Raw genomic sequence first — 23,401 nt, 5'->3', positions numbered from 1 at the left:
AGATCCCTTCCTCAGGGCCAATGCACTACCTTCCCCAACTCTGCCCAAGAGTCTTGGTTGTTGACAGCTTTGCATCCATGTCCCTCGCTGAAGTGCCCTCTACAGTGGGGAAATGCCTATGATAAGGTTACTGGTCTCCCTTCCAGGTGTTGGGCTGAGGCTTGTGACTGGCTGATCCAGGGTTTCTAAGACCAGTCCTCCTTGCCTCCAGATGGAACCACTCTGAAGGGCAGTCCAGTACCAGAGTTCCCAATGGGATAATGGGATTGGCTGAAGTCTCAACTGCAAGTGCTCTGAAGGGTAGCTTCTCCACCTGCTCAGCGCTGTTATCTCATTTCCTCACACATGGGACCCCAGTGATCATGCTCCAGCAAACCTTCTGCATGCAACTTTCCATCTCCGAGTCTATTTCAGGATATGCAGTGTAAGACAGAAGCCTTATACAGGCTTCCAACAAGCTTCAAGGGAGTGTTCCCATTCCTGTTATTTTTTTTACTTCAATTTGGTTGCCTCAAATATTTGTTAAATAGGGTTGAATATCATTTGAAATGTAAAACTATTCACTTATACATAGTTTTCTTATGTTTTGCTTTGTTTCTGGTAGGTGTTTAACAGAGTTCAGTATTCAATGAAATAAAAGTCACATTAAATACTAAATGGTTTCATGGAGAAGTAGAAATGATAAAATGCTCCAATGTCACCATTATGGGTGTTGGCTTTGAAATCATTTGCAAGCAAATCAATGTGGTCTTACAGAGGAGTAGCAAGCTTACCGACTTCTAGACTGGACAGTATTCTTAGCTTTAAAATTCTCTTTGGATTCAATTTTTTTTTCACTCCATGTTATAGTGCTTCCAATAATAAAATGGAAAGTACAATTTCTACTGTAGTTACCTCAAAATGTTGCTATTAATATAAATTTAATAAAGCAGGTGTGATGTTTGAGGGTTTGCAGCAAAAATAAAACAAAGCAAAACAAAACAAAATTCATTTTTTTAGGCTATGTTCTTGCCTTATGACTATGGTTGTTTGAATAACAGAAGTAAAGGTGATTAGGAATGAAGTATTAAGGGGGCACCCCTGGGTGGCTCAGTCAGTGAAGCATATGGCTCTGGTCATGATCTCATGGATTGTGAGTTCAAACTCTGCATCGGGCTCTGTGCTGACAGCTCAAAACTGGAGCCTGCTTCTGTGTCTCCCTCTCTCCCTGCCCCTCCCCACTAACATTCTGTCTCTCTCTCAAAAATAAGTAAACATTAAAAAATTATTTTAAAAAGTAACGAAATACTAAGCAATCTTGAGTTTTATTTGTTAAACATTTTTTTCTTTAATGTTTATTTACTTTTGAAACAGAAAGAGAGTGAGAGCAGGGAAGGGACAGAGAGAGAGGGAGACACAGAATCTGAAGCAGGCTCCAGGCTCTGAGCTGTCAGTACAGAGCCCTATGTGGGGCTGAAACTCACCAACCCTGAGATCATGACTTGTGCTGGAGTCGGATGCTTAACCGACTGAGTCACCCAGGCTCCGATGTTTTGTTTTGTTTTGTTTGTTTGTTTGTTTATTTATTACAATAGGGCCATAAATCCATTATTACACAATTGCATATACAAATGCATATATCCACAGGCAAAGTATATACTATGTGCCTTCCTTACAGACAAAGCAAACACTTCAAAGCCAATTGGTAGAGAATTCTTTGTGAGCATTATGAATACCCTCTAGGATCCTAAAAATGTATAATGTAATGAGTTGAATAATATCTTTGTCTTTATAGCCAAGTATTTATCAATCAACATGAATTTCTGGATGCCAAAGTAAAGAGGAAAATGAAATCGCTGAGAAATTGCTGAGTGATCCTGTGTTCCAACTTCAGCCTGTTCACGCCTGAAGAAACTAGGAGTAAAGCTTTGTTTTCCCTTAGCTAATTGTAGGCTTGAGTCATTCACACTATTATTCCAAAAAGAAAGAGCTGGTCTGCTTTCAGCTGCTGGTTCAGCTATTCAGGTATAATACCTAATGTTCTTGTGGGAAAACAGGTCTGGAAAAATTTGAGATTATTTGTAGCTTTTACCCAGCTTTCCCTATCTTTGACTCTGTGGACAGGAATCAGTTAGGGGCTAGATGCTTAAAAATCCTGTCTACTGATTCTCACACCCATGTGAGAATTGCCTATTTGTACTATATTAAAGATAGCATCCCACCATGTGTTTTGATGATTTTCTTTGGCCTGTTTTATAGTATGGACCTGGTCTAAATGGGCATTGCAAAATTGGTAATACAGAACAGCTGCTTCTCACATTCTTCTGAGTAATAACAATATTAAACTTTCTTCTAGTCAACCCTTAGTACAACCCTGGCCATGACAATCCATAATGAAATTTCTAAAGTAAATGGACATATACATTCATTTAGATCAAAGTTTTCCAAAGATTTTTTCCTCCTGAAACCCTAATCCTTTGAGGTATTCTGTGCAATAAGATTCATTCCCAAGTAAATCTGAGAAATAGAATTCTTGGAAATTCTCAATGCAAATAACATCTCAAAGGTTCTGAGAAAGTCTGAAATCTAGACCCTACACTTAACAACTTACTGGATCACAGAATAGTGCATTATACAAAATGTATCATTCCCATCTCTGCCCCACAATGCCACGCCAGGAACCAGCATTGTAAAAACTTAAAACTTTATCATTGGGTCAAGCCTCTCCATAAAAAAAGTAACCAACCCACCTATATAGTTGGTCCCATCTCACAGAAATGAATTCATTAACTTGCCCTTCATCAATATATAATTTGCCAACTATATGGAACTTTTGTCACATCTATGAAATCTTTTTTTATATCTACTATAGTAATTGTGTCTCATGGAGAAACTTTTTTAAGACTCCCCTATAAGGCAAAATAATTGTTTTTAATCTTATAAACACTATAGCTCTTTTAATTATATTTCTTTCTTTGCTTAGGTAGTAAGACAGCTACATTCAGATCTGTGAATCATACAGAATGTATTTCCATGTACTAATTTCTTTTCTGACATTTTGGGTGTTCTACTGATAATTTCCCATCATTCCCACTCTCTAAATTATTTACTTTTGTCTTTTCTATTGCTTGTATTGTTTTTCTAGGGAACCTTAAATCCTTTGTGAAATCAGGCAAACTGTCAGTTCATTGATTCCTTTCTTCATTTATTCTACAATGATTGAATATCTCTCTCAGTGGTATTCCTATGCTAGCACTGGATAAAAAGTGGTGAATAAAAACAGGTCCTGTCCTCATCCAGCTTACACACCAGTTTGGAAAGATACATCATAGTCAAGTAAAACAAGAAATAGATATGTAATTACAAATTACAAAGAAGGAACTGAAGAGGCAAGTAGGCCATTGGTGGTCTAACGGGAAAGAAGATACACTTGATGTTAGACATCTTGGCACTTAAGATCTGTGAGGGGGAGGCTAGTAAAACAAAACCCAGAAATAACACAATAAGGAGCCATGTAGTCCCTAAACATCATGGTTTTCATGATTAGTGATAAGATTTGTGATTAGTGATAAGATTTGATGCACGTTTTAAAAAGACCATTCTGGCTGTGGTACAGAGAACAGGTGAGTATAGAAGCAGGGTGGCCAGTTAGTGGGTATTATAGACTGAATGTTCAAGCCCCCTCAAAATTCTTACGTTGTAATCCTAACTCCCCAATGTGATAGCATGAGGAGGTGAGGCTTTGGGAGGTGATCAAGTGATGAGGTGCAGCCCTCATGCATGGGATTAACGCTCTTATAAAAAAGACATCAGAGAGATCCCTTTCTCTTTCCATCATGTGAGGACACAATGAGAAAACAACCATCTATGAACCAGGAAGCCAGCCCGCAACAGACAGTGAAATCTGCCGGCACCTTGATCTTGGATTTCCAGCCTCCAGCACTATGACAAATGAATGTGTGTTGTTTAAACCACCTAGTCTATGGTATTTTTCTTATACTAGCCTAAACGGACTAAGATGGGGCCGCTGCAATAGTTCAACAAGAGATGATGGTGCTTGGGCCAGGGCATTTGGCAGTACAGATGGAAAAGAAGGAGATAGTTTCTATATATTCTACAGAAGTTGACTTTACTAAATTTACTAATGCACTGGATATATGGGATGTTGAAAGAGAGAAATCAAGAATGACTTCTAGGTTTCCATCTTGACCAACAAGAAGGAGGTGTTGTAACTGGGAGAATAGGTTTTAGGGTAGAGGGCAGTGGCAGGAATTTCTCTTTTGGGCACATTAAGCTCAAATTGCTCAGGGAAAATAATGAATTGAAGATGTACTTTGGGAGATGTCAGCGTAGATGGTGTTTAAAGCCATGGGAGAGGATGGGATTGTTTAGAGACAGAGTGGAGGTAGAAGAGAGCAAAGGAGGCAAAGTGAATGAGAAAGATAAAGATATGCTGACCAGAACTATCCAACAGTTGAAAGAGGAGGGAGAGTGTGACAATCTAGGAAAGGGCAGGATGGCTGAAGGAGTGAGTCCTTGAGAAAATGAGAAAGGGCTATAGTAATTTTAAAGTACACTGTTTATTTTTTCTGAGTCAGGACATATTGAATTCACCTGAAAAACATTTTTCTTGGTGTTAACAGCAGTCAAGCCTCATTTTTTCTTTAACAACTTTATGCATCCTTTGGAACAAACCACCTCTTTTGGAATAAAACCCTTTAGAGCAAATCAATATGTGGGAAAGTCAACATGTGTGAAAGCAACTGAAAATAAAAAGCACAATCCAAATCTTATTTAATTTCTGTCCCACTGATCATAAAAGACAGTCCAGATGTCCCTTTCTCTCAAGACCCCCACCCAGGTTCACACTTTCAAAAGATGACCTTCACTCTCATTTTTTCAATATCATGATCAAGGCCATATTACATGAAATTCCTCAACATTCCATTTCATACTTATCTCTCTGTGCCCTTACCCACCCTCTCTTCCTCCCCAAAGTCAGAGAAGAAGACAAGTTCATCCTTCTTTCCCACAATAATTTATTTCAGATCCAATATCCTCTTGTCTCCTTGACAATCATCTCCCCTTGCTTACATCTTTAACTCCTACTTTCCCAGTGTGAATTCCTCAGACTATAAATATGTCCCAATGTTCTTCATCTGAATAAGATCCTTGCCACAAATATGTCCCTCTCCTCCAGCATATCTAAGCTTCCTCGTTTGATTACATGACATCTGCAAAAAGTAGTTACTGCACCCAGCTGCTTATCATCCAACCAGTAGAGCTTTTGCTCTTTGCTCTTGTTGAGTGTTTATTTCAAGGTTACTTTTGACTTCAGTACCACCAGACCAAATATATACAGTTAGTCGTCCTCATTCTTTATGGCCTCTCAGTGACATCTGACAATGTCAAATACTGCCTATTATGATACTCTCTCACCTAGAACTTCACAAAACTCCAACTTCCTGTTTCTCCTCTTAGTTTTCTGATGAATTTTTTGGTTTCTTTTACTCTCTCATGCACTTGACACAATTCATAACTCTTTAGTTTTTCTATCTTTTCTCAATGAATCTTATTCACCCTCATCACTTCAAGGAAGATGAGCTGGAAAACTATGTTTCTAGTCTTGATCTGTCCCACAAACTCCAACCTGGCTGCACAATGTCCCACAAATAATGATGTGCTGCTTAATGTTTAACCATTGCTTCTCTATGGATAAAAATGTCCTGATATGTGCCAATTTTCATGGTATAAGCATTCTCACTTTGGTCAATGTCAAGCTACCAATGTGACATCACTGAATAGGGACCTAGGAAGAAAAGTGTCCAATCAGCTCTTTGAAGCCTATGCAAGTGGGCTCCAAAATACCACCACATGATAAGCCCTTCAAATTCAATATACCGAAACTGAACGCATCATCTGTCCATACTGGTTTGTTTACTTCCAGAGATTATAAATAGGCATGAAGAGACCCTTCTTCTGGTTGGCCAAAGGATTCAGTCCCATTTTTGTTATGTATTTAGCAGCCATTTCGGTAAGTGATCTTGCTCGAAGGGAGGACTATGTCCCATCGAATAATTTATTTACAGAGAGCTTTCAGCATTGCTGACTTTCTATGCATGATACTTTTTAGAGGCATGGAGGATTAAATAATTTATGCTAATATTATCAATTATTTGCTTTCTTTTAAATTTTAAAACTCCCATTTTATGATATAATTATGTTGTTTTATGTGGGAAAGGAAGTTGAATTACAAAATATTTCCCATTCTGGGGACAGTAGGAGGAATTGTATATATTAAAACACACACACACAGACACACACAGACACACACACACACATACACACCAACTTAGTTTAATAGAGTCTTTTACCCACCACCTGGATTTCTCATCAGGAAACCTATAATTCTACTATACGTACCCTCTAGGTGCCATATGTTGTAATTATATAGAGAGCCAAGTGTTACTCTAATTAGATCATTTGGCAAAAGGGATTTAGCAACACCATGATGGATATTTACTAGTAGAGATCTAATTAACTCTGGCATATATGTGAGTGAAATATGAGGATAAAACTATACAACAGAAACACAGGGTCAAACATCACATAAGATCCCAGACCTTCAATATTTACATAGCATCTATACATCTGAGCAGTCTAGCAGATTTTATTTCTAGAGATGACAAAGTTAGGAGGAGCCCAAATTATCTGCCTTGTGTCTACTGAGAAGGCACAAACACTGCATGTCTGGTTTTAATATCCAGTCACATCACTTCAGTTCTAATTGCTCTTAATTACATGCCACTTTGGTTTGAATATTTTCATGATCACTTAAATCCATTTGACGTTACAGAGCTATTTTCTCTGAACAAAGGCACTGCTGAGGTAGTTCAAGGACTTAATTTACCTCTTCTCCAAGGGTCTTAGATGGTTCTAACCCAGCCCTGAAATCAGACCATGCCTCTTTCCTCCCAGGAAACTATAAATGCATGGATATGAAGGCTGCAATTTATTATTAAAAATAAAAAACAAATAACAGTAAAAGCTTCTTTTGAGCAGTCACCTTATCCGCATTAAAGGTGCTAGCAAGGGGCTCCTGGGTGGCTCAGTTGGTTAAGCGACCAACTTCAGCTCAGGTCATGATCTCTTGGTTCATGAGTTCAAGCCCCTGAGCCTGCTTCAGATTCTGTGTTTCCCTCTCTCTCTGCCCCTCTCCTGCTCGAGCAGGCTCTCATACTCTCCCTCTCTTTCAAAAATAAACATTAATTTTTTTTAAATACAAAAATAAATAAAGGTGCCAGCAATATTCTACTGTTTCAAAAGAGAGGCAATGAAAGCAGTTCTTTATTTTTACTAATAATTTATTAACTTATCACCAGATTTCATGTTCTCTTTGCAGTAGAGAGAAGCATCTAATGCCTGTTCCTTCTTCCAGCAAAGCTGGTAAAGACATGCCTCTGGCATGAGTATACTTGGATTTGAATCCCAGCTCTAAAACTACCATTGAGCTTTGCAACCTGAGGTATGGTAAACACCCTCTTTGGGCCTAGGGTTAACAACAGGATTGATCTCATAATGATTTTCTGAGGACTAAAAGAGAACATATACAAAATGTTTAGCAGAGGTATCAAAAAGACTGAAAAAAAAGCTAGTTATTATTGTTGTTGCTACTACCAGTATTATTATTTTTAAAAATGGGATAAAAATGATGGCCACGAGATAACCAAAAAATATATGAGAAGAGCCAAAGTAATAAGTATCCCAAATCCCCAAGGATTCCCAAAGCCCAAGGTTTATTCATGAATGCACTAGTGACACAAAAGGAGAGCAAAGTCTCATTTCAACTTACTTGCTAGAGATTTCTGAACTTCTTCATAGCCAAGCTGAATCAGTGTTTCTGTCACTATTATTTTATATTTAACATTTTTTGCAATGTTAATCATATCTTGTTAAGAACTTGGAAGCATCCCCCCCCCCCAAACAAAAGAAAAGAAAAGAACTTGAAGCATCTCCCTATTGACTATTTTTCCATTTCTCCCATCTAAACTCTACAGATCCCAAGCCTTCCATCTGGCTGGATCCTCTTACCTCATTTCTTGTATAGCATTCGCTCATGTCTATCACTTCATCATGCATGTGCGTGAGCTCCAATGTGGTGACTTACTTGTTCCTTCTCTGCTTCTCCGTGTGGATCATTTTCTTTAATAACAGCTTAAACTCACATCCTATGGGAAGTCAATTTTGCTAGACCCTGCCTGACTCCAAGAGTTTCTTCCTTGTGTGTTCCCTAAGCACTGCTGTGTACTTTTGTTTGGGTTCTGTTGTGTTAATGTGTACTTCACTGGTGGTTTCCAAATTATTATAAGTGTGTATATATTGTCTTAATAGCTGAATTTTATAAAACCTTAGGAAGCAAGTCATAATCGCTATCTTCTCTCCTCCTTCAACTGAACTAGACTTTTATAATTTTTATAATCATAAAATTAAAATGAAAACCCCTATATAAAACAGTCTAGGTAAACCACAATCCTCAACCAGGAATGAAGATTTCCTATCACTTCTTTCTTTTACTGGTTTTCCAGAAATTTGGGGAAGAGATTCAGGTTTATACCTTCCTTTCCATCCCCACCACCATTCACCCTCTGTGTTTTCACCCTTAAACCTTCCCCTGTTCTGATTTCTCCAGGGAGTACAAGCCTTTGGGGGTATGAAGAGAAGTTCTCCCAGTATAAATTGGGACCCACTGCCCTAGACAGAGACAGAAGGGAGCACATACACGTCTCCAACCAAATTTACTTACATATTACTTTGCATCAGATGGGCTCAGTGGAAGTTACAATTCAATCAAAAGGTTCAGTCACAAAGGATGAGTAAAAGGCACAGTCAACCAAAATAAAGCCAAAATAATAATATCAAAATAACCAAGCAAAGGGAACATCCTATTACTAGAAAGATGTTTTTTTTTTTAATTTTTTTTTCAACATTTATTTTTGGGACACAGAGAGACAGAGCATGAACGGGGGAGGGGCAGAGAGAGAGGGAGACACAGAATCGGAAACAGGCTCCAGGCTCTGAGCCATCAGCCCAGAGCCTGACGCGGGGCTCGAACTCACAGACCGCGAGATCGTGACCTGGCTGAAGTCGGACGCTTAACCGACTGCGCCACCCAGGCGCCCCTAGAAAGATGTTTTAATACCCAACATTGTTAGCAATGTGCCATGAGTTGGATTGGGGGTTGATAAACTTTTTTCTATAAAGGGCTGGAAAGTAAATATTTCAGGTTTTGTTGGGCCAGAAAGTCTCTGTTGCAAGTACTCAATCCTGCCCTAGTAGTTCAAAAGCAGCTGAGACAATGTGTAAATGAATGAGTATGGCTGTGCCCAATAGAACTTAATTTGTGGAGACCGAAATTTGAATTTCATCTAATTTTCATGTGTCACAAAATTTTTCTTTTGATTTATTTTCTACCATTTAAAAATGGAAAACCACTCTCAGCTTGCAGGCTGTGCAAACACAGGTGGCAGGCTGGATTGTGGCCTGTGGGCTATAGTTTGTCGAGCCTTAGATAAAAGCATTTCAGGCAGAGAGAGCAGCATATTTGAAGGCTTTGTCACAGGAGTAAGGTCATTTGAAGAGGTGACAGGAGGCCCACATAGCTCAAGAAGCAAATGTGAAGGCAAGTAAGTGAGACAGCAGATACAACAGCGAGGTAGGAGCCTGACCACTGTGGAGGTCTTCTTGGTCATGTGATGGGTTATCTGTACTGAGATCAATGGGAAGCCACTGATGCAGTGTCACACCTGGCTCTACATTAGAATCACCAGGGAAATGTAAAAACAAATTCATACTCCTGGCTATCATCTAAGAATTCCTTAGAAATAATCTCTGGGTATGAAGAGTGGGATTCTCATTTTTAAATGTACCTCTGTTGGTTCCGTGGCAGTCAGCTTAGCCCTGGTCTGCAGACCTGAATTTGGAAACAATCTCTGGATCTCTGCTTTAGGGATGGAGAAACACTGCCCTATGAAGGTCAAGTGATTTCCCAGATGGGTGCACAGTAAATCACAACACGTGCTATGTGAGTACACACACTGAACTCAATTGATCAAGGACAGGAAACAATTTAATAGCAAGTATGGAGACCCATGCCAAAATCATTCCCTAACTCCGTATGCTCCTCAGTGAGGCGCAAACCCTTTGGCTTGCCAGGCAATACCTTTCAAAGCCTGAATCACAGAAATCTTCCAGCCTTATCTCCCTCTGCTCAAATATTCATCCCTAGTTTCCATTTGAATATGTTTCATTCTGGCTGTTCCTTCCATTAAAATAGCCCATCACCACCTTCTCCACCATACTCTACCAAGAATCAGATGAGTTTGGATGGTTGGTTCATTCATTTCATAAAAAACCTTGAGTATTTAGAGTACCCTAGGCACAGTATCAGGAACTGGGGGTATCCAGTGTGCTCAAACACAAACGGCACTTTTCCTCATGGCCCTTTCAGCCTGTTTGGAAAATGAACAGCATTGAAATAATCATACTCATAAATATAAAATTTATAACTTTAAAAGAAAAAAGAAATGAAGGACAGAAGGAAAGAATAAAAGTCCATAGTCCCAACTCCCAGGGAAACCACTGTTAACATTTTGATAAATTTCCTTCCAGGCTTTTTCCTATTTATGTATATAAAAATACCCATATGTATATGTATGTTGAAGACTATAGAATTTTATTTTATATATTGTTAAAAAAATAAAATTTGTAACTGTAATAAGATTGGAAGTCTCTATCCTTTAAACCACTATAGAAATTTCAGCCATTTTCTTATGACCCCCGTAGAACCCCAATTTAAAAATTACATTATGTTCATAATCTCAAATACATCTTGTACCAAAGAAGTGTGTGATGAATGTTTATTGGATTGAATTTATTGGAGATGTGATATAGGAAGTTGTATCTTGTGGAAGATGTGAGTGATGGTTGGTTCCAAATAAACCAGTTAGGGGGTTTGTTTAATGGTTGCAAAGTCCATACAAGAGATAATAAGGATAGAAACAAGGACAGGGAAGGGAGATTGACTAAAAAAAGAGGAATACTATGAGAGACACCTGTAAAACAATTTTTTTTATCAAGTGTTGCCTTTATATTGGGGACCTTATTTCAGATATTTCTACTTAAAAATCTGGTTTTCTTGTAATCATGTCTTGAGGCATAACCAATACCATGACCATATAAATAGAACAGGTCAGTAGTAGTCCCTGCCTGAGTATGGCCATCAGTTAACCCCTGACCATAACACAACATGGCATATTATACTGAGGGAGAAAAGGGTAGTGACTGACGAGAAGTTCATGGAGTCTCCTGCAACACTAGGCCTGCGTATCATTACAAACGTTTAAAAACAAATCTAAATTCTTCTGCGACTGCACTTCAGGGGAGCTTAAAGTCGTAACTATTTTGCCCATGGCTCTAGGAGAGACAAACTGAGGCAATAGGGGAAAGTTCTAGGTCTGAATTTGGAGAGCAGAATGAGCTCTGTTTCTATAACTGCACATGCAAAATTAAAATGATATAGTATTACCAATAAGCAAGGCAACAGATTCTATCTAGAGCAATGAGGCTCATGTTGCTTTGATGTTGTTTTGCCTCCAAGGCAGGATTTCCATTATTATGGAGATGAACTGCCTCTAATTATTGCAATAACATAATTGTTCCCCAGGGCAGAATTCCTAATAACCGAGCTGTATAGCTCTGTAGCAACTGTAAGAGATATCCTGAGCACAGGTTTCTCATTAAAAGCACATATATAGACACTGTGTTTCCAGAAGAGAAACAGAATGCCTAAAGCAATAAACTTTCCTTTCCATGCTAGGATTCGATCGGCCTTCTGGGCAAATACCTGCCATCACATTTGCTCTGCCTCCCAGACTGCCAGAATCTTCAGACCAAGGTTTCACACTTTATATACCACATGGAGTTTTGTAGCCCAGTGCTGGGATTTGCCTCCATGTATTACATGAATTTTAACTCTTCCAAAGCCCTTTGGGAAAAGAGGCATATTAGGACCATGATCTAATTTCACCTCGGAGGCAGACTTCATTGTCTCTAGGCAAGAAACATGAATATGAATTTTATTCCTATTTGGGTTGAATATTCTCATAGACTGCTAGACTTGATCAGATTAGACTGTGGGGATCAGGCAAACCTAAATATATATTATAGTATGTGAAGAAATGCCTAAAAATATGGATGTTTATATACTATTACTGTGTCTTTAAGAGTGGTCCACCGCGGCCTCAAAGTGTTCTGCCCAAGGTGATATCAAGGTTCCTAACCCCAAGGGTCACCTTTGAGCTGTTATTTAGTTGGATCTCTTGAAAGCACTAAACACTTGCTCCTTCTTGAATCTTTCTGTTCTCTTGGTTTTTGTTTGTTACATTCCCCAATTTGTTTTTCTACCCCTTTAGGTGTGTTCTCCTAATCCTTCCATCAGGCTCTGCTTCCACCATTCTGTGTATGGGGCTCTTCCTCAGGGTTTCTTCCTTTAATTCACAGATGGTTTTATTTGACAAAACTCTCTCTGGATGAATTGACCTACTCCATGGCTTCCTATCTACTGATGGTACCTAAGTCTCATTAGTTTCCTAAACTCAGACCTATGTTTCAACTTTCTTGTTGGACATATTTACTGAGCACTTAATCTACACTTGGCATTGTCCTAGATGCTACTGTTACAGAATGGAACAAAACACACTCAAAGGGCCCAATGTAATCACAAGGAAGAAGGAGAAGGCAGAAGAGATCAGAGTGATGTGATGTGAGAACTCTGACTCGTCTTTGTTGGCTTTGAGGATGGAGGGGGGTGGGGAGCTGAGCCAAGAAATGAAGGTGTTCTTTAGAAAGCTGGAAACAAATTTTTAACTAGAGAATCCATATTTTAGATTAGTGAGACCCATTTCAGATTTTTGATCTCCAGGACTGTAAGATGTTATATTGTTTAAGTCAGACACACACACACACACACACACACACACACACACACACACGCATGCACCACACACCTGCATACATTGTTGGTTCCTGTGGAATTTACATTCTGATTGGGTGGAGGGTGGGGAAGACAGTGAATATACAGTATGTGAGATGGTGATGAGAACTATGGAGAGTATAAAGCAGATAAACAGGATGGGGACTTTACAATTCGAAACAGGTTAGTGGGAAAAATCTTTGCCAAATAGGCGATACTTGAATGGGAATTCCTATGTGAATGTGATACCTCTACTTGTAGGCACCTCCGATTCAACATTTTAATGTTACTCTTTTTACCTTCCCCTCTCAGACTTCCTCTTTATAGACTAACCATTGTGACACTGGCACTACCAGGCACCAGCTGCTCAAGGTAGAATCCTGGGAGTCTTTCCCTACCCCTCCTTCTTTATAAAATCTTTCTACCTAATACATCATTAAGTCTTTTCAGATTTTACCCTTTAAAAGCCCATCTGTCATCCTTCCTTTACTCTCAAAAGACTGAATCGTCATCCTTTTCATTTCCATCCTAGACTACTGTCTGCAACTGGTCTCTCTGCCTCTCCAATCTTGCTTGTCTCTGATTCCTTCTCTATGTTGCAGGTGAAGCAATCCCTTCACAGTACTTGTATAACCATGTACTGCTTGCATAATATCCTTTCATTTTCTCCAGGGTCTTCTAGTTCAAGTCTAAACTCTGCAAACATAAAATTCAAGGCCTCCACAATCCATTGTTGGCCTACATTTTCCAATGTTCCTTCTTAGTACATCACGTTTATAACATATGCCCTAGGATTATGGAGAAACATATTGTTATTTTGCTACTGGGTTCCTGCAATAGTCTATGAGAATCTTGAGGGCTGGGTTTATGTCTCCTCTTTCTCTCTATCCCTAGCACCAAGCAGACGGCCTAGCATATGGCAAGTACCCAATGCATTCTTCATTCATTGAACAAAATTGGAGTTGGCTAGTTTGACAGAATAGCCATGCTGCTGTTCTGAAACCATGCCTGTGACATGCAGGCTGTAGGTTTCAGATTCTTTTCAGAAACATTCAGTGGCATATCTATATTGGTTATTATCAATTTGCTTGACAAAATCTATTAGCTTAGTGTCTAAAAAAGGAGGGAAATTCTCAAGCATGAGTAAGGCCACAAAGTCTTTATTTACACAATGTTAACTAGAGTAACATTTCACTCATTTCTTCAGCTTCAGTGAGAAGTAAAATATTTCCTCTAAGTGAATTTTCCAGTCAACTACACTTACCCCTTTAAGCACGAAGATAATTAAAAAAAATAACCTTTGGGAGTGAGTGGTCTTTCTATGATGCATTACACACTTGCCTGCCTTACTAATCTAAGCTCACTGAAGAGAATTTTTCCTCTTTAGATACATCATATAATGGTAATTATCATACTTTCTACAGAGATAAGATAAAGCTATTTATCCCCTTTATTAATACTGCTTTTAATTATAGGTGACATACTTTCTATTAGAAAGACATTGAAGAAGACCATCAGGGAAGTGAGAGAATGCAAAAATAATGCCATATAAAGAATATCAGGGACATTTAAGCTTGGAAAAGAATTGAAAGAGGGTATCACAGTAGTCTACTAGTATATAAAGGGAAGGACTGGGGTGGAGAAAATGAGATTTATCATATAACTTCAAAAGCAAAACAAAACACAATGAGTGAAAGTTATAAGGATATAGGTTATGAAGAAAAAAAAATTCTAACAATTAGTTAGGTCTCCATCATTAGATATATCAGGGAAGGATAAGGGTCCAGCCATTTGGGGGAACCCTATTCCTGGAATGAAAGCTGGGCCCTGTAACTACAGTAGGAATTTGGCATTGTTGTCTGCCCAGCGTTCATTTACTGTTGTTCTGGAAGCAGGACCTTGCCTTTCTTTCTTTGGGGAAACCCTTTTCAGCCCATGTGGTTTGAAGTGGAGCTTCCCTATGCACCCTCTTAGGATAAGTGCATGCCTCATGTTTTCCTACACAGTGTATTACATGATCCTTGAATGTATTGGTTCAGGGGAGAACAATGACCAAGGCAGGTGTATTCAATTACGTGAAAATCTATTCTGGAATTGTTACGAGAACCTAAGAAAAGAAGACAAGCATGAGGCTGCAGACAGCCATCCTACCACCAGGAAAGGAGAGCCCGCTGGAAGATAGAGTGAACACAGATGAGTCACACATGATACCACTGTGTGAGCACCTGAGCCTGGTCACAGCTTCGGTTACAGTCCATCCCTGGCCTTCTCAGGTGTACAAGTCAATGTGCTGAAGTTAGTGTTGAGGTGGATTTCTGTAACTTACACCAAAAGAGTCCATTCTGGTTGAAAGGTTTTATGGCTCCTTATAATTCTAGGATCCTACGTTTTTATGAATGATTCTGCTACTTTTGTATTTTGATGTTTTTGTTTCTAATGGATCAACTTCAATCTCATCTGCTTCAAGTGCCTTCTGTCTAGAAACTAGAAGTAAATAAAATGATGAACATTATTCTTTTAGAAGGCTTAATTGGTCAATTAATCCAAATAATTTTGCTACTTTGACGGTGACTTGAGGCCTTTCCTGAAGGCTAAAGGACTTGCGCTAACAGTTCACCCTTGTTTTGAATATCTGATATTGCCTACATTCTGATAGCTGGAAACACGTACAAGAGAAAAAGACATGTTTTAGGCACACAATTACAAAGCTAACTCTTTCATTTGGATGCTTCATATAGAGGAGGCCAGTGTGAATATGCTTTAAATTTCTAAAGCAATGAAAAACCAAAATAAGTATGTACAAACGTATTTTTAAATAGTTTACATGTCAACATTAAACCAGTATGTCTGAATCTATACCCAGTGAGATAACTACAATATCACTATATAATTAAATAAGTTAAAAACTTAAAATTTTAAACTATTGTTTCATATACTTTTAGCGTGAACTTGTTTGTAGGTGGCTGCTTAGCTCAAAAAAGAAATTAAATATCACGTACTAAATAGTGTTTGACTAAGTAAAAACATAGACTCATTACTAAAAAGGGTGCTTGATCATTAAGTTTTGTTTCACCAAAACACTGTTTATACCAGTATTTTGTACTTAAGATATTAATAACTTTTTACTCAAAGGTTAAAGGTTTGCCCTTTGATTCTTTTTAAAAAATTTTTTAAATGTTTTTATTTATTTTTGAGACAGAGAGAGAGAGAGCATGAGCAGGGGAGGGGCAGAGAGAGAGGGAGACACAGAATCCGAAGCAGGCTCCAGGCTCTGAGCTGTCAGCACAGAGCCCAACGCGGGCTCGAACTCACAGACTATACTGTGAGATCATGACCTGAGCCAAAGTCGGATGCTTAACCGACTGAGCCACCCAGGTGCCTCTGCCCTTTGATTCTTAAGATTCTAGATCTCAAAAGAGAATTAGGGCTAATAAGTCACTAGGCACAAAGAAGTTTGCCTTCTGTGTTGGTCTAACAATGTCAACTCCTTCCTAACATAAGAATTCTTGAATTTTTCACTCATGAATTGTTTTGCTCCCTTATCTATTTAATTCTTTCTCCTTTATCAGAAAAAAGGAGAAAAATGGCAAAATTTCATCTCTGCCAGTGAGAACATATTAAGATCTTTCCTATTTTTCACCTTTTTCAGTAATTATAAGATGTACAGCTGAGTTTATATCTTTCTCAGAAGTTAAAAATCCAGTGACTCATGAAGTAAACTTGGACTATTTGGTACTAGCATTAAAATTTTTAAAAATTAGTTGCTGACATTTAAAAATATAAAAAGAGTTCAAATAAAAGTCCAGATTTCTAGTTCTCTTGAAGAATGAGAAGATAGGGAGGCACCTGGCCTGCATCTCCAATTGGCAGCAATAATGCTAGAATTGAGTGGCAGGCACCTCCCTTGGATAGGGCACACCATCATTCCCCTTTACATTACACCTGGCCAGCTCTGGGATTCATTTACATTACCAAAATCAGCCTCTCTGCTTAAGAAAATCTGAGTGAGGTAGAAGGAAGGAACAGAGCTGTGAGAACACAGCGCCCATGGGGAGAAGGAAGGGCTAATACTGATAGCTTGGGTTATGCCTGGTGACTCTGGAGGTGGAGGGGATAAACAGCAAGACTGGATAATGATGGGGAGTTTCCTCAGTTTAAATACATCATCTTTAGTGCCATAAAAATGTTGAAGCAATATGCAAGTCCTATTAATCAAATCGGTAGTAGAAAGAACTGGAGAAAGACAAGCTCTGTGGTAAGTCAAGTGGTAGAAACAAACAATTAAATTTACTTATCAAATAGAGTTCTTGACACTGATACACCATTTCCCCAAAAGTAACTGAATCAGTATGCAACAATGGTTAAGCTACAGCAGTGCTAAGCTGACATTAATACTGTTCAAAATAATAGGTTTTTTTCTTTCATCTTCTAGAGACATACGAAGATTGTATTTCCTTGCTGGAGTGAACTTCTTTTTTTTTGAGATTTCTTTTTATTTATGTTTTTATGTTTTTATTTTTTTGTTTTTATGATCATTTATTATTTTTTTAATATGAAATTTATTGTCAGATTGGTTTCCATATAACACCCAGTGCTCATCCCAACAGGTGCCTTCTTCAATGCCCATCACCCTCTTTCCCCTCCCTCCCACCCCCCATCAACCTTCAGTTTATTCTCAGTGTTTAAGAGTCTGTTATGATTTGCCTCCTTCCCTCCCTGTAACTTTTTCCCCCTCCCCCATGGACTTGTGTTAAGTTTCTTAGGATCCACATACGAGTGAAAACATATGGTATCTGTCTTTCTCTGCATGACTTACTTCACTTAACATAACACTCTCCAGTTCCATCCATGTTGCTCAAAAGGGCATATTTCATTCTTTCTCATTGCCAAATAGTACTCCATTGCATATATAAACCATAACTTCTTCTGAAGGGCAGTATGATTTGTTTTGGCCAACAGAACATGAGTGAAAATGAATTGTTTCATTTCTGGGCAAAAGCTTTAAGATCCTATGCATGTTTGGCCCCCCTCTTTGTCTTCTGCAATACTAACGTTCAGGAGGGTGCTACTCCATAAGCCCTGGTTTTAGAGGACAGCACAGCTACCTGCAGACCTCTGATGAGCATGCAATGTGAATGAGAAGTTGACTTGTTGTTTTAAGCCACTGAAAGATGTGTGTTACAGTAATGTTACTCTAACTTCATTCATTCATGGATTTTGACATGTCTGTCCATTATCTGTATTATTTTAAGGTACTTGTTCTTTAAATCATTGTTAAATTAAAACTTACAAAAGTACCCTTAGGGGCACCTTGGGTAACTCTGTCAGTAAAGCATCTGACTTCAGCTCAGGTCATGATAGGAGTTTGTGAGTTCAGGCCCCGCATCAGGCTCTTTGTTGACTGCTCAGAGCCTGGAGGTTGCTTTGGATTCTGTGTCTCCCTCTCTCTCTCTAGCCCTCCGCCGCTCACACTCTGACTCTCTCTCTTTCTCAAAAATAAATAAACATTAAAAAAGTACCCTTAGTTTAGGCAATACCTATGGTACATGTTAGTTATACTTCAATTATGTTATAATAAACAAAGTAAATGTGTAACTATTAAAGGTAATCTACAGACCTAATTCTGAGAAACAATGTGGTGAAACAGAAAATAAACCTGAAGACTAAAAAATAAGAAACTGTGTTTTCAAGTTCCAAGTATGGCTCCAAATTTGAACACCATGCCAATATTCAGTAAACTATACTGCTTTGTTAATATAACAGGAATCAGGAAAGGATATATATTATGAATTTAATATGTGTGTGAATGCACCATCTATAAACCATATCAAGTTTGTTTACAAAAATCATTAATAAAGGCAACATCATCAGTGCGATTATCTAATTTGCATATGCAAATCTAAAGGTGTACAGGTGTAAAGGGTAGATACAGATACATTTTACAGGCTTCCACATTGCATCCTTGAGTACTTGACCTTTAGCATCCATTAAAATCATTATGTATACAGCTAGTAAATGCTGTGACACAGACTCATGCATAATTACCATTTTCCAACAGATTGATAGATTACAGAAAGGGGTGGGAGATATTTTACAGGGGTGACAGCCAAAAAAGGTCTTAGAGATACCTGCCATGTGGTGCAATCTGACCTAAAACCCCAAACAACCCATATATATTTACACTGTATAAATATCATGCATTCTAAATGTCATTCATGTACAAAAGGAAATACACAAGTAAAGAATTTATGTCAGAAAGAAAAAGAAACTGCCATTTCAAAAAGACGTCATTAAGGTAATCAAAACTAAGGTATGTGCAGAATGAGCTTTGGAATTAGCTGTATTTAGCCTTAAAAAAAGGAGAAACAAATGGACATACTAGCCATTACCAAATATTTGAAAGGTTGTCATAGCAAAAGTATTTATTTAAGCAAAAAGAAGTAGGGTGGAGAAACGTGGGCTAATCAACAAATTAGGCTAAAATTAAGGAAGGTTTTTGTAGCTGCTCACCTTTGAGCAGCTCTGACAGTCTTCAACAGGGATCATGCAATCTCTCTCTGCAGGGAGGGTTTTTTAGAATCTTAATACCAAGGAAGATTATAATGACCAGCTAATTTACCGCCCTCTTCCAAAGCTTCAGTTCTTTGATTAACATTTAGTTCATCAACAGTAGATAGTAAATTCCTCCCTCTAGAACTGTTAATAACAAATAAATTATTATAGGTTAATCAAATGTTAAAAATATCTGAAGACAGTACCTTTCATTTTCTCTTAATATGTCCCTTCCTTTCTTCCAGGTGTAAACAGGTTTAGGAGAAGCTTTTGGCTTACATTCAATGACAACTTCCCCTCCCACTTTGACAAGAGTTACTCTTTTTAAGAGGGTTCTTGAAAAATCTGGACCCGCAGCTGGAAGAGAATAGAGTAAATAAAATATTAATTATTATGGAAGAAAAAAATCCCACTAGATCATGCTTTATGCTTTTTCTTTCTGCAATGCATTTGTTGTTGCCTTTGACATCAAAGGGAAGAAGTTAAATTGTTTTCTAAAGTAAAGGAAGTAGCATTGTACATTTTGATGGATTAATTAAAAACTGAGGTATAATTTATATATGGTAAAATGCATCAGTTTTGAGTGTACAGCTTGATGAATTTGACATACTGCACAATGAAGATCAAGATATAGAACATTCCATCATGCTGTTGACGAACTCTTAAAAAAATTATCCCATGTTCAAATGAATAAACATTTTTAAATTCCAGCGAAGCATAAGGGAAAGACAAAACCAGAAAATCCATAAGGCATTTTTTTGATTATGTAGGTTAAAGCATTCTGTCTTGGATAACAGTTTCTGCCTCTGCTCTGTCCCTTAGCACTCTGTGAATGTCTCCATGAGAGAACATGCTGAAATGTCTATATCGACACTCTCTGTGAACTTCCTTCTCCTTAAAAACAAGGGCTTTGTCTGGCTTTCTACTACTATTCCCTAACGCACTGCTTGGCTCATGCAGGAGAAACCGGGGCTTGCTCTTAGAAAACTCAATTCCATGCTTACTATGAGTGTTCTCAAATTCATTTTAGAACTCAGGTGGTTCTATGAAATAATATTGAAGAATTATTTCTTTCCTAAAACAACAGATACATATATCAATCTTCTCAGAAGCAATTTAAAAGATGACTTTCTGAAAAAAAAATCTCCATTTTCTTCTGAGTTAACTGAATTAATGTGATCTAGGATCTGTTTGTGGAGTGGGGATTCATCTCATGGAACCTTAACTTTACTATAGTTAATATCCATGATTCCCTGCAGTTTGACCTAATGGAATTTAAGATTTCAGATTGTGTTAAATGTGAAATGTAAATACTAAAGACAAATTAGTTACAGAAGGACAGAGAGTGAGTGTGTATGTATGTGGGTGGGGCGAATGGGGGTCAATTTCTTTATCTTTCTTTTTTTTCTTTTCTTTTTGAAAGAAAGAGAGAGGCAGAGGGAGAGGGAGAGAGAATCCTAAGCAGGTCCCATACCCAGCGTGGAGCCCAAAGTGGGGCTGGATACCACGACTGCGAGATCACGACCTGAGCTGAAATCTAGAGTCAGACACTTAACTGACCGAGCCACCCAGGCAGCCCTCAATTTCTTAATTGTACCCAAACCATGTACTAGTGATGTAAAACAAACAAACAAACAAACAAACCTCAGTGAAACCAAGTTAAATTTTTATTAAGTGTTTTATTAAGTGTGTAAATACTTTCTATAATTGTCTAGAAAGAAATAAAAGTGGGAAGGTTACTGTTTGGAAGGGGTGATGCAATATATGCATGGGGCTGGTTTTACTATGTGAAGGTGAAAGTAAATAATAGATGAATCTTGTAGGCAATTGATATCTCGATCTGTGTACCTTGGATTCACGAGGGGAGTCTATAATTTGAAGCATAATTCTATAATGACAAGTGTAATTAATAAATAGTGTGCAAGTACAGATGTTTCTGCTGTAATGAGGTAAATGTATTCCTAGTATGATCTGCAAAGTCACATAATAAAAATTATAGTGTTATAAAAAAGATAGGGTCAGGACAGACCTACTCAATATTTATGTAACAAAAACATTAACTCCACCCCCCCCCAGCCACTTGAGTAAATGTATTAGCATGATTAAAAAGACAAGTGAAATTCCTAACAAATAAATACTACAAAAACAAACAAACAAACAAAACAGAATGTGTGTGTATGTGTGAAGATAGTTTGATGAAAGACTAAAGGAAGAGTTGAGGTTGCTAAGCTCAAGCTAACAAGTAAAACTGGAAAGATTTTGAACCAAGTAAAACCTGCAGAAAGGCTTGTGAGAACCATGCTATAAGCACTGCTGTGTTACAATACACGGCCACACTGAGCCAAGAGGAACAATGTGGGTCAGGGGAATCGAGGGTAACATAGTTTTGCCTTGGCTAACTATCTGTGTTGGTCTGAGTTAGTGGGCTCTGTGCTCAATGGCTACCACTTGTGAAATCCATGAACACAGCCAGCATTTATGTTATACTGGCACATTCCCCCATTTACCAATCCCATACGTGCCAATATGAACACAGAAAGGTTCTTGTAGCAGAACAGACTCATTCTCATCTTAGGTAAACACTGTGTTGACATATTAATGTAAAAAAAAAATCAAATTTCTAGAAGTTTTTGAAAAAGGGTATTTTGTGAAATAGAGTTACAAATTTGTATCATATCAAAATCCCTTCTTAAAACTGTGTCTTTCTACACACACATTTTTATCACTTTAGGCAGACATTTTTCATCTGTTCAGGAGGAATTCTGCAATTGCATTTGAAATGAGTTTACATAAATCAAACTGTGCACAACACATGGGTGTATTTGTCAAAAAACTATATATTGCTTTTACGAGACTTGAAATACCATGGTATCAGCCACACAGAAGACAGAAAACATGCCTTCCAGTTTCAGAAACATTTTTCCTGTACTGTTTATGTGCCTATTATCTTCTGGATATCCTAGAGATTAAGAGTGGCTTTGAATACCTTTCACTAATAAAAATGGAATTATAAATTCAAATCTTTTCCCTTTGTTTACTCAATTTGCTTAATTTACTTCTATTATTGTACCTGCAAATCTATCAGTTGCCACATTAAGCTGCAGTGCTCTCTAGGACAAAACTGTCAAACCTTCATCAGTTTTTGAATACTTGACTCGTTAATGGTTTGCTTAACATTCTGCCATTTTGTGACCATCTATTGTACCTAAGATGCCCTTAAGTGTAAGGGATGATGCTTTTTTTCCTGTCTGTACCCTGTATTTAAGTGAAAGAAGCCTGTTAAATTTGACATTCACAGAGAAATTAGGTTTTAAAAGTTACTGGTAAGGTCCCCAGTTGAGCACTATTAGAACCCAACCTTTGCTGGCACTTAAAAATTTAGTACACATTGAAGGTGAAACTTCAGTAGGTTCTTAATAGCTCAGAAAAGGTAAAATCAATTGTCAAATTACCCACTTGAGTCCGAGAGTAGCTCTGATACTGGGAAATCTCATTTGCTAACTTTAATGTACTTAGAGGATAATATTTCTTACATCAACTACTAGAGGGCACTGCTCTCTCAGTGTTGGAACGAGTCATGTTGTAGGACCTCTTCCATTTGGGAAATGCAACTTTTTATTATTTATCAATGGTCTTTAATCTATTAACATTACATGATCTATGAGAAGCATCCGGCTGAAAGAAGCTCTCTCTGCAATTCTCAACTGTTTGGTTTTAGTGAATTAAAGGACTCTTGGTCACATGTCAAGGGTATTTAAAGTAGCCAACAGAACCCTTGAAAACAGAAGATTTGTGTCTTCATAACATTTTTCAAGAGAGAGAACAAGAATAACTCCTTAG

The 23,401-nt window shown here is 37.9% G+C and overlaps 1 protein-coding gene across 3 annotated transcripts in view; it reads right to left on the bottom strand.

The window, feature by feature from the left end:
- CNTN4 (contactin 4) overlaps positions 1–23,401 on the bottom strand; it is a 900,795-nt gene that overhangs the window by 109,797 nt on the left and 767,597 nt on the right. For all 3 annotated transcript variants that reach the window (XM_043587960.1, XM_043587961.1, XM_043587962.1), the window contains one exon: positions 19,768–19,918. In XM_043587960.1, the coding sequence (XP_043443895.1) occupies positions 19,768–19,918 (151 nt within the window). The remainder of the gene's footprint in view (positions 1–19,767; positions 19,919–23,401) is intronic.

This window comes from Prionailurus bengalensis, chromosome A2 (genome assembly GCF_016509475.1).
Source record: "Prionailurus bengalensis isolate Pbe53 chromosome A2, Fcat_Pben_1.1_paternal_pri, whole genome shotgun sequence".
Lineage (NCBI taxonomy): Eukaryota > Metazoa > Chordata > Mammalia > Carnivora > Felidae > Prionailurus > Prionailurus bengalensis.
Note: the sequence above shows the minus strand (reverse complement) of the source record. Positions and strands in the feature narration are given on the sequence as shown.